Consider the following 12,338-nt stretch of genomic DNA (forward strand, 5'->3'; position numbering starts at 1 on the left):
CCTACTTCACATTTATAACAATGAAAAGCCCCCTAAATTCAATATAAAGAGCAGCTCTGACACTTTAAACTTCCATAGTGCAATAGGGCCGGTCACTTATACCGAGTGGTCTGCATCGGTTGCTGTAGATCCAAGCAGAGATCAGATGACGAATGGCTGTTCATGGTGCTTAGCTGTGGTCTAGTTACCTTATAAGGGTTAGGAAAGACCATTCCTTAATTGTACTGTGTGTGGCTGCTTTTCTGATTTTCGAGTACAGCATACTGGTTGTCTAGCTGAAGTTTAAGTGCCTGGTTTTTTGAAACCTCATCCCTACCTCTAGTTTTGTGTCTTACTACTTCAAAGCTCTTCTCCATTTCTTTATCCCTAAGGGAAAAGAAATGTAATCAGTAAATATTTCTTGAGGTTGTTTTGAAAATATTCTTCCTTGTATTAAAAAAAGAAAGCCACCCCTTAGAAGAATCTTGAAGGAGAGATAAGAGAGGAAAACTAGTATACAAAATCCTTATCAAACCATTTTTAAGACTTCAATTGAACAGAAAACAGAATATTGTTAATATAAGTTCTATGGTCCCACTTTCTGTGGTAGCAAATCTGCTGAATACTATTATCTGCAAACCTACTTTGGGACCAACTTGAAGACAACTGGAAAGTTAAAAAGCTATAGAGTAATATGGTGATTCCTTCTAAGACTCACTTTTATTTTAGCAAATAACAGACAATACATCTCTTTTTATGCGTAAGGGCGACAATTTGTTCATTCAAATAAAGCTCTGCTCATGACTCAATGATTTCTCCTCACTTCTCCTTTATGGGCGAGGACCAGGTAGGGAACGGTGAATGTGGTGGATCACTGCTCCTCATTATGCAGGACAGGGCAGAGGAGCAAGTCCAGGTGGAGGTTCAAATTCAAGCCAGCTGTGCTCTTAAAGAGGCAAAAGGCTGGGATTTACTTTAAAAGGCACCCCCCAAAACCAGTATTTCCATCTGATGTCATTTATATTTCTTCCCATTTTAACTTTAAAAATGCATGTCCCTAAGTAAGACGTGGATGTGCCATATGTGGTCATTTAACTCCAGGTAGCATTCATTTTAAGTACCTGCTAAAATAAGATTTTAATATTAGATTTATAAATGTCAACATCTTTCGTCTATTCACATTAACTGGGAATATAATGAAATATACTGTTCTTTCATTTTTAGTTTCTGTATATGGAACATAAACCAACAACATGTGCTTAATAAAGCATTCTAACTAGGTGAGGCTTCTAATAGCTACAGAACATAAGCCAAGGATAACGGAACTTATGCAGAGAGTTTGTCTTTGGTGCCTTTTCCTCTCGCCCCCTCCAGAGCCCTTCCCTTCTCCTGGGCACATAAGTCCCATCCTAATTATCAGCTGCCTGTCAGATGCAGCCTGGGCTTTACCAGAAAGGAGTAACACCGCCCCCTCCCCCGCCAAACACACACACTAGGTAGGTTTTTATATCTTCTCTATCCCATTCCCGGCCAAGGAACAGAGAGGGCTCCAAAACAAAATGTGACCATTAGAGTACTTACTTTCGGCTTTCTACATGCTTGGCAGTGGACTGCAGGGATGGGAACTGTGTGTCACTATATATTTCTGGTGGTCCTTGCGGTGTTTTCCTTGTTGTAGTTAATCTGGCTCCAGGAGGCCTATACACACCACTAGTCATTGCCGGTTCTGGGGTTTCTGTAACTAACATTTCAAAACAGCTTAGAGGAAATGTTCAATGCTTGGCATTTTAATAGGCTAGGCTTATAATATCTATCATTTAACAATTACAGAAATAAAACCAGTATCTGACATAAGAAAGGTCTCTGGACAACAGAAGGAAATTCTGTTTTCTGAGGAAATGTCTGAAAGTGAAAATATTCTAGGGTAGTCCCCTAACCTCTCTTCCACGTACAATTTTAATTACCTGTGTAAATAAGTTAAGTAAACTAATTGGAAGTGGGAAGGAATCTGCTGGACTTGGAAGACAGGTCTCATAGGAATTGCCTTTCAGAGTATGACCACTTTAGTCCTCAGTTTACATAACAGTAAATGCGGATAATCATTTCTTTACCTGGTTAGTGGATTAGATGTCATCTGTAGAGAACTTATTTAATAGAATGCCTGCATAGTTCTTTTTAATTGTAAAGATGACTAACAAAAAAATAAAAATAAATACTAGATATAATCTTAATGATTTCACTGTCTTCCACGTCAATGGGTTTTAAGGTTCTTCCTCTTTATTTTTGTAAAATGGAAAATAATTAAGCAGCTGAGCAGTCCAAAGTCTTTCACAATGGATAACATTTTGAAAAGGCAGCCTTCTAGCCTTTTCCTATGTACCATTTTCCCCCATCTTCAATATGGATTCAGTGTTTTAAAACCACATTTTAAGTACTTAATAGACACATGTGGCTAGTGGCTACTATACTGAACAGTGTTATTATATCACTGCAAAAAAATACTATTCGACAGTGCTATTGTAGGAGGAGGAAACAAAATATGTAAAAAGACAGGTGCCATACCAATAATTGGAAGTGGGGAAGGGTTTGTAAAGCAAGCACAAAATGGATAGGAAGGTGCTAGAAAGGGCTGTTGATTTTAAATAAGGTGATTCCGGAGAGTCGTCAGTGATGAAAATTAAGCAAAGGCTGAAAGGATGAGGCCAACGTATCTAGAGTTGGCAAACAAGCCGAATCCGGTCCAACTCTGATTTTGTAAATAATGTTTTACTGGAACACAACTACACAGTAGGTGTACGTAGTGTCCACGGCTGCTTTGTGCTACAACAGCAGAGCTGAGAAATTAAAAAAAGTCTGCATGGCCCTCAAAACCTAAATTATTTACTATCTGGCCCTTTAGAGAAAAAGCTTACCAACTGCCTATATAAAGAAAGAATTCCAGGCTGAAAATATCGGTACAAAGGGCCTGCAGCAGCAGGGTGAGCAAGTTCAGATTACAAAAAGACAAACTACAAAAAAGGGGAATCACCAGGCAGGTGTCTATGGCCTGCCTGGCCATAAGTCACTGAGAACTTAGGCTTCTACTCTGATTAGAGGGATGCTATTGGAAGTTAACAAACAGCACAGGGACGTGCTCTGCCGTATCTGAAAAGATCACCACTCTTGCTGCTGGCTGTGTTGGGAACAGTGTATGAAGAGAAGCAGGCAGACCAGATAAGGGGCTACCTGAGGGATCCATTAAAAAAATGATAGTTCGAAACCAGGGTGTTAGCCATGGAACTGCTGAGAACTAGTCATATAAACGGTCTGAATTTATTTTGAAAGTAAAGCCAAAAAGAAATTACTGACAGATTAAATTTAGGTTTGGAATAAGAGTCAAAGATGACGCCAAGGTTTGTGGCGTAAGTGACTGAAAGCATAGCAATGAGATGAGAAAGGCTGTGGGGTGCGGCAAATATATATGAAGAGTTCGGTTTTGGACATGTTGAGGCTGAGATGTTTGTTGGGTAGGCAGTTAAGATAAACTTGTGTGGAGTTCAGGAGAGCTGATAAAGTAAGTTTAGAAGTCGCTGGCATGTAGACTGCCGAGGGAGGGAGGGTAGACAGACAGAGGAGAAAGGGCTGAGTGCAGGAGCAGACTAGCATGTAGAGGGCAGGGGGAGAAGTGGTAATAGCAAGGGAGGCTGAGAACCAACCAACCGGTGGTAGGAGAATGTGGTGTCCTGAAAACCAACAGAAGAATGTGTTCCAAAAGGGTAATCAACTGTGGCAAACGCTGCTGATGGGGCAAATCAGCAACAGATTTAGCAATGCAGAGACCATGAGAGATCACTGACAGATGCAGTTAAAAAAAAAAATTAAATGGAAAAACATATACATAACAAAAGGCCAGAAAGAATGCAAAAATGTCGACGTAGTTATCTGTGATCTCTGGGCCGTAAGATTTGAGATGATTTGTTATTCTTCATATTATTTTGTATAAAATAATGCATATATATTAAAGCAATGTTTCTACAACTTTTTTCATTATTGTCCTCGTAAGGAGCCTTTTTAAACATGTTTCCTAATCGCCACTGTGATCCCACCAAGAAATGTTAATTCCACAGACACACACTGCACGTCTGTTTACATACTTTGGCCCTCCGATGGGCCACAAATCACTTTAAGATCTAAGATTTCTTCATCCCCCAAGAACTATTTTTTATCTCCTTGGGAGTGATAAAAATCCTCTCTTCTGAGAATTAACACTTCAAGACAGGAAAATGGGGAATGGAAAAGAAAAAGACCACAGGTGAAACACAGGTACCACTATTCCTTAGTCAGCTGTATAAAATTGTAATACATGCTTAAATATTTAAATTTGGCCAGTTTACATATAAATTTAGGCAGCATGGATCCTTTTACTGCAACTGTGTTTGTAGTAATGTTAAGTATGTAAAAAAAGAAAAGCCATGTATCTTAACTTTCAAATTCCTTTGGATGTGGAAGTCTTTAAACATACATATACAAATCTCTCTGCCAAGAATGGAAAGGAGCCCCACTAACCCTACCACAAGCATGCCTTTAGTTGAAAGCTGACCATACATAAAATTATACATAAATAGACACCCTTATAAAAATGAAATATTAAGATTACCAATTACTGGAGCAGGAGGTGCTTGTACCGGAGCTGTTTTATTCCAGGGACCTGAAGATTTTTCTACACCACCGCCGCCACCACCACCTCCACCTTCTTCCCAATTATCGCCTGGATCTTCTCTTTTTTCATTATCGTCTTCTTCCTTTTCACTATGGGAGAGAGAGAAATATGAGATTTTATCTACTTTATACAGTGCAACTTCTACTTGACTTCACATAAAAAAAGGATTTTGTTGCTGAGAAAAGGTTTAGAAAACCACTTAGTTGGATAGGCTCCACTTCTCTTTTGCAAACTTCATACACTCAAGAACGTTTAGAAATATTTAGCATACTGACATGCTAGGCTACGACAAGCGGCATGATTATTTATAGCAGCCCCAAGAAAGAGCAGGACTCCAGCTATTGGCTTAAGCAACTGAGGGAGGGAAGAGAGCTTACTCTAACCTGAAATGCAGAGAACAGGGCAACTTGAAGGATTCAAAGTATAATTACTAGATTTTTCTAAGACCAAAGTGTACAAACAGGCACTTATGGTAAGCATATTTTTAGTGATCGAACAGTTTTTGAAAAGTCATATAATTTCATTTGCCAATCCTTTAGTACATGTTACAAAATACTCTCAAATTTAGAATTCACATTCCAACAGAGGAAAACAAGTCAGTGCTCAATGTTTACATCAATGCTACAGATTTAATTAGTGCCAGTTTCTACTGTCTGACACAGAATACACAGAACTGGTCCCTAACACCAGATATGTGCCATCCATTTAAAACGGATTATAATACAAGAACTCAGTCTTTGGCTTACTAGTGATTATAAATGCAAACCATATCCTCAATAGTAACACCGCATCCTGAGATTGCCTGCAGTATTTTTTTAATGCCACTTTAAAATTTCTTCTTGAATTGACCTGAGTCAGAAATCTATAATTTCTCCAACGTATCTTGGATTATTTCTCCTTTTGCTGGATTACTTATTACTATTTTATGTAAACTTTAATGTTCTAAATAATCAAGCACATGTTTCTTGAATCTCTATAATGCTGCCTTCACAACTGGGAGATAACTGCCAAACTGAACTTTTTCACTACCAATCTCTTCCCTGATAATGGTGGTTTTTCCTAGGTCAGCAATCTATTAATCTCTACCATTCTAACTACCCTTTCCCTCCTACAAAAAACAAACAAAAACAAAACAAAACAACCATGGCTGTTGCATGAAGCTCTGCCCCCTAGCGTTCCTCTCTTTTAGACATTTTCTCCTTTTGATATCTGATCTACGATCATGGTCATAAAAACGTACAGATGATTCCCATCCTGACTATGTGACCTTAGGAACATCGTGGCCTTTCCTGGCTTCGCAAAACAACATGTAAGGGTGCTTTCCTTCCATTTTCATTTAAACAAGATAAGTCCTGGCTGCAAAACAAATTTCTTCAATAGCTAATGGTTTCTTATAAAGACACTTATAAACCAACATGAGTATGGCCTTTAACTTCTGTATGCCTCAATTTTCTCAAGTGTAAAATGGAAATAACAGGCCCTTTATGAAGACTAAGTTAACAAAGAACTGAGAACACTGCCTGGTACATAGTAAATGCTGTAAATGTTCACTATTATATGCTTTTTAATATTCACTTGTGTTTTCACACAAGCAGCATGTATACCTTAATAGGAAAAAAAAGTTTTCATTTGGAAACATGAAAACATGTTCTAAATGGATTTTAAAATAATAAAATAAATGGATTAAAAAAATGGACACCAAACAGTATGACCCTGTTTTCTAAAACTTTTAAAATGAATGAAAGACCAGGTAGAGACATGGAGGTCATAATTTAACCAAGAGTCCAATAGTGGTATCCAACTATCAGAACTGTCCCTCCATAATTTTTAAAAAGTTACCACTTCTGAAGCCATGCCAATTTAATTACACAATAATGTAATCTGCTTGGTTCATGAGTAAAACCATGCATGTTATTCACCTACCTACAATGAACTAATTAGTAATGTCCTAGCAAACCCAATACATGCCAGACAGGAAAGTAAGACCCCTTACAAAGATTTAAGTGCCTTCATGGCACTTTTACACCCTTATATACTCAAGCTGAGATAGCTTTCAGTTGGTCATTTACATTTTGAAACAGCAATGCGCTGAATCACAACTGTTAAATATATATATTAGACTATAAAATAACTTTCCCCTCAAATTAATATTTGGTGATTAATACATCTAAATTCCAGAATTATCAGCTTGCAATAAATAACTACAAATCAAAAAATTTTAACACTAATTATCTCCAAGCAGAAGGGACTGCAATTCTTATACATATGCTGTTAATCATTTCAAATGTTCTTTAAAAATAAGTATATTGTTCTTCTGATTCATAAAAAATTTTTAAAGAAAAACTCCAGTTTGTTCCGATAAAATACTGAGTCTGAAGTAAAAAAATTCCTTTACTGTCTAGTATTTATCACCTCTTTACCCTGAGACAAGTTAAATGAATAAAACAATCTGTATCTAAAGATATCTCTAAACTATAAACTATTACTAAAAAATAAGAGTGATCTGTTTAATTAGAGGGACTGCATATCTATAAAAATAGGCATTAGACAATTTAGTATTTTGGCTTCTTAAGATTCTTAAATATTAGCTAAACTCAACAATGGAAATTGTCTAGTCAAGATCCTTCATCCAACAGAGGGAACTAAAGGCCAGAGATGCTAAGAGCCTTGCCAAAACACCACAGTGCTAACAGCAGAGTAGAAACTATTTGAATATACTATTATTTTTTCATATACATATTCCAGAAAATGTCAAATCTCTAAATACTAAAGCCAGAACAAGAACTACGTTGTAAAGAATTATTTTCACAGAAGACAATTAGGCTAAAATTTCGTGCTTTACCCACATATAGATTCTCATAGGCCAAATTTGACGTTTTTAAATGCTATAATGTTATCGTAAATTCAATACCACAATTCACAATATTCTAGTCTCAAATATACGTAAGTCTGTAAGGCACTATTGGTAGGGTAGGGAGCATGATGGTGCTAGAAAAGGTATATTTACTGAATCTCTACCATGCCAGGCAACGTGCGTACTACAAAGTTGTTAAACCTTGCAATAACACTAAGGCAGGGAGAAGATCCATTGTACGTGTGAGAAAACTGATAGACATTTAAGTACCTTCTCCAGGACTACAAAGTAGCAGCACCAAGTCAGTGGGACTCCAGGGCCCTTATCGTTTCTGGTTGTCTCTTATTTCATTTTATCCTCTCTAGAGCTGAGATATGACAGAGAAATTTTCTCTATTTTCAGATGTGAGGAATTCACTTTCTTTAATAAGATTGTTCAGGATTACACATCCTGCAGCAGTATATTTAGAATGAACAGAATGGTTTTACCTCTTTATCTTTAGGGACATTACACGAGAATTCATGGATCCTAACCCCCCATCATCCCCAACATTACACGGGAGAAGCAGCTAAAACACAATCCAGACTTAACTGCACTTCTACTGGAATGCTGGGGATCTCCACTGGTTTTACACTATTAGCCAAACACTATTACAACAGTAAAATGGGGAGATAGAAATGGCTTGCTGAGTTATGCCTGGAAGCTTAAATGTCCCCGTATCTCATCCAAGGACTCTTTCGACCCATTGATGGTACACTAAGTGTCTCCTGTGCCCCATATCACCGAAATGATCTTCTGGGTTTGGGAGAGTATGAGTTATATTTATGACCCCAAAACCCAGCAGTACTCACACAAATATTTGCTACAATGAATCCAGTATGAATAAAGGAGTAATTTCTTCTCCTCAAAGGACAACTTAACCAGCCCTACCTAATGGGTTTAAAAGATTTCTTAAGGTTACCAGAAAACCACTGAGCTCCAAGAACTCAATTCTTTATGGAAACATGACATATACTCAACATTTTGTAACCTCAAGCAATAAATGAAATGTTTCTCCTAAAAATCCATTTTAAAAATGGGCGAAGCATACAGGTTCACTATTAACCAATAATCTACACTCAAATGTTAGGCCCCTTCTTTTATCACCATCTCAATGGCTCCCCTCTCAAAAACTTATCTATAAATAATGACATGACCTTGATTAACATCTATTAATTTACACACAAAATTTGACACGTCCTTATAACAATACTCTTGGTACTCAATTCTTGACCTAGTTGGTAAATGTGAGATAGGACATTACCACAGCATTTTGCTGCTACTGAAATTTCCCCCTTTCAAATGTGCACTTATCTTTGATAAAGGTCGAGCTTATTACTAATCTACTATAAGGACTAGTGTCAAGAACTTGAAGACTGTATGCAGTATCTGCAGCTAATAACTAAAGATAAGGCATATGTGGCAAAAACGATTGGTAGATGTAAGCAGAACACATGGGCGCTTATTTTACTATTCTTGCAAATTTTCTGAAGTTTGTAATTTTTCAAAGCAAAAAGTTGGAAGAAAAGATTTAAGACTACAGGCTGTGAATTTCAAAATATTTTAAGTCAACTTACAAAGTTTCATTTTCCTTGCCCACATTGAGATAGCCAGATTGCCTCTCACACAGATAGAAGATAACAGATTAAAGGCATAAACACTACTACCTCCCAAATCCCAGAGAAAGGAAAAAAATCTCATTTCTCTTTCCTTCTAAGGGCTTCTGCCCAAACAGGACAAAGCCATAGAAGATAATCATTCAAAATTGCCAGCAACACTGAACACTCTGAGGATTTTTGTATGGTTATACTAAAGCCAATCTGAACATGTCACTTTCTTCTATTATGTCCACAGTGAACTGACTCACCAGTGTCTGACGTTAGTCATGATAACCGTATATGACTCCACTTCCCTTCTCCTCAAATCTTGGTACTACAAATCAGGTGCCTCGTGGGTAAATAGCAGAGTAAGTCATTCTAATTTACCCACTGAACGGAGATGATGATTAATGTTAACTCAGTGGGTATTTTACATCTTGTTTAAAGTCCTCACAACAATCCTGAGTAGCTGGTTCAATTTTGCAGATAAGAACCAATGTTCAAAACTAAAGTGACTTTCCCAAGGTCACACAAGTAGCAGAACTAAAATGTAAACCCAAGTTTGTCCGTTCCCAAAAGTCCATCTTTGTGCCACATTATCAACTTCATCTCATATATGTGAGTAACTACTCCTATTAAAGATCTCTTTCCTTGGGAACTCCTATCCTACTTTTACTGTAAAGAAAACTTACTACAGTTTACAAGAATATTGAGTATGTAAAATGAAAATTTTAGTTATTCTTATTAAATCTCAAATGGCTTCTCATTCTCAAGCCTTTCCTGAAAGCTGTTAAGAGTTCTCTATATTGAATGATTTACAGAGGAAACAGAAATACAGACCCCCAGGCTCCATAGTGACTGAGGATCTACATAAGCAGTTTCTTGTTAGTAGATTAGAGGAAGACTTGTGGAATTATTAGAACTCTTGAGAAAAAAAAAAATCAAAGAAACAACCAAATTGAAAAATGGCAATTAGTATGGATAATGGGAAAATTGAGATAGAACTTAAATACTTATACTAGTCCCTGGAAAAGATGAAAGATATAAGTAATTTAAGAAATATTTCACCATCTCAGGAGGAGCCAAATATGAAGACTGAAATAGTTCTGACTGTGGATATAGGATATATATTCAATGACAGAAAACTAGTTTAAATATCTTTCATAATATACCAAAATCAATTTCTAACATTCAGTGAACTTGAAACCTTTTCCCTTCACAAAGTGCTGCTCTTGCTCACTAAGTTCAACATGACCAAACACTATCCTTCCTGTTGCTCAAGTCTTCAAGAAGCTTCAGTCTGGGGCCTGCAGTCAGAAAGGCAGACCAAAAGCCTTATTCCACAAGAGAGAGGAAACACACACATATGCACGCACGTAAGCAGTTCCACAAACCCAAATGGTTAAGAAGTAAAACTCCAATCTAATCACTTCTACTTAACACTACTACAAAGGAATCTTAAGAGTAGAGAGGTTGCATTTCCTAAAGTTTCCCACTACCAATCAGGTTTCCCTAAGCTCATGAAATGATTTAAAGAACCTAGGACATTAATGCCCAGCTGTGTTAAGTATTCGACAAATGTCAAAAATATTAGCTCTGGTTTTTCAATGAGTTATTTAAGGCCATAAATATTATCACCTAGAGAGATCAAAAGACAGTATTCCAAAAAGGAAAATTATTTCCTCCACTATGCCATATGGTCACTGATGTATACAAATTGAAAACTTCAAACTGGAGGCAGATCATTGGGATCATTTCTTTCTTTAAATTGGGAATAAACGGTTTTTAATTTTAAACCAATGGAATCACTTTTCCTACTTTACCAGCCCTTCAAAACATGGCATTTATATGAACCTAAAACTGACTACCATATATTGGACTTGGAGGGGAGCTTTCTTCTCTACCAATAATGTTCAGTTTCTTGACTTTGGTTAACTGTGTGCATGTGTAACATCTGTTCTTCTCTGTAAGTATGCTTCAATTAACCTGTTTATTGGAAAATATATGAAAACTTGCTATTTCTGAAACAAAAAGAAAAACTAAATTCAACTCACCAATATTAAAAGTATTTTGAAACCACAAAATCATTTTTAGCTGTCTCAAAAATAACCTAACCAGCACTGGAAGTAGGCAAGCTCTCTCAGGATTTTGGAGCTGGCAGCTAATTCTGATCAACATATAGAATGACTGCCATCACAGAGAGAAGGACTACACTAGAGGTCTCATAAGACTACCTATAGCACAAGGCTATGATGATGATGTTTTGGGGCTAAAGAATAACCAAAGATACAATACCTATCCTAAGGGTTATCTAAACAGTTCTGTAACCAGATCATACCTTATTTGCATTGCCTGGACCCTGAGGCCGCTGTAATCAACCTCTTTTTGCTCAAATTCTTTCCACTCATCTTCATCCTGTAAAATACATACCATTTGATTAATTAAAGGTATTCATAAAAATATCACGAAGCAAATGTCAGACTATGAAAAGGGATCAAGTGACTGGAACCTAAAGTATGGACTCGTTTCCTAGCAGAAGTTCTTGCTTGATCCTGAGGTCGACTAGTTTGGAGGACAAACGCGCCCATCAGACAGTTACTTCCACTGGGTTCCCTCACGAGAGCTGTTACTTTAAAAGCAAGCAGGAAAAGCCGAATGAATAAGTCAATGGTTAAGTCCACAACTAAATGTCTACCTCAGTGTTGCCATGTGACTTCTACAGGCTGAGACCGAGTAATGCCAAATTAGAGTTGCCACAAATGCGACTGTTAGAAAATTCAGCTCCGAATACTGGGCTGAAGTCAGAATACTAAATTACTCAGAGTAGACGTCACTCGATAAATGCTCCTCCATGCTGGGCACTTCGGACTCAGACCAATTTCCCCTCGAAGGTGCTGCTTGCCTGGGTGTTGGCATAAGTCGAGCGACACGGGGTGCAGAGAGGCGGGTCGGGAGCGAGGTGGAAGGGGTCCCGTGGGGAGAAGGCAAGCCGGCCCAACGTGGTAAGCCCACGTCACGTGGCCAGACTCCGCACCGGTCCGTAGCTGACCAGCCCCGGGAAGCCCCTCCCGGACGCTCCGCCAGGCAGGCCGGCGGGGGCGGGCACATGGTCGCAAGCGCGCGGCCCCGGTCCCAAGTCCCGGCCCCTCACCTTCGTTACGGCCTTGGT

At 37.9% G+C, this 12,338-nt stretch overlaps 1 protein-coding gene across 5 annotated transcripts in view; it reads right to left on the reverse strand.

Annotated features, from left to right (window-relative positions):
* Window positions 1-12,332, reverse strand: part of CDV3 (CDV3 homolog) — a 14,334-nt gene extending 2,002 nt beyond the window's left edge. The window contains exons 1-5 of one of the 5 annotated variants that reach the window (XM_015585805.2): window positions 12,321-12,332; window positions 11,508-11,584; window positions 4,616-4,767; window positions 1,561-1,720; window positions 1-366 (exon numbers count right to left, since the gene is read on the reverse strand). In XM_015585805.2, coding sequence (XP_015441291.1) covers window positions 216-366; window positions 1,561-1,720; window positions 4,616-4,767; window positions 11,508-11,518 — 474 coding nt within the window. In that variant the 5' untranslated portion in view covers window positions 11,519-11,584; window positions 12,321-12,332 and the 3' untranslated portion in view covers window positions 1-215. Of the gene's footprint in view, window positions 367-680; window positions 1,104-1,560; window positions 1,721-4,615; window positions 4,768-11,507; window positions 11,585-11,864; window positions 11,890-12,320 lie in introns of those variants that run through there. The other 4 variants (XM_025043626.1, XM_015585806.2, XM_006907237.3 and 1 more) reach the window with 4 other exon arrangements.
* Between the last annotated feature and the right edge of the window lie 6 nt (window positions 12,333-12,338).

Source organism: Pteropus alecto, unplaced genomic scaffold, assembly GCF_000325575.1.
Source record: "Pteropus alecto unplaced genomic scaffold, ASM32557v1 scaffold92, whole genome shotgun sequence".
NCBI lineage: Eukaryota > Metazoa > Chordata > Mammalia > Chiroptera > Pteropodidae > Pteropus > Pteropus alecto.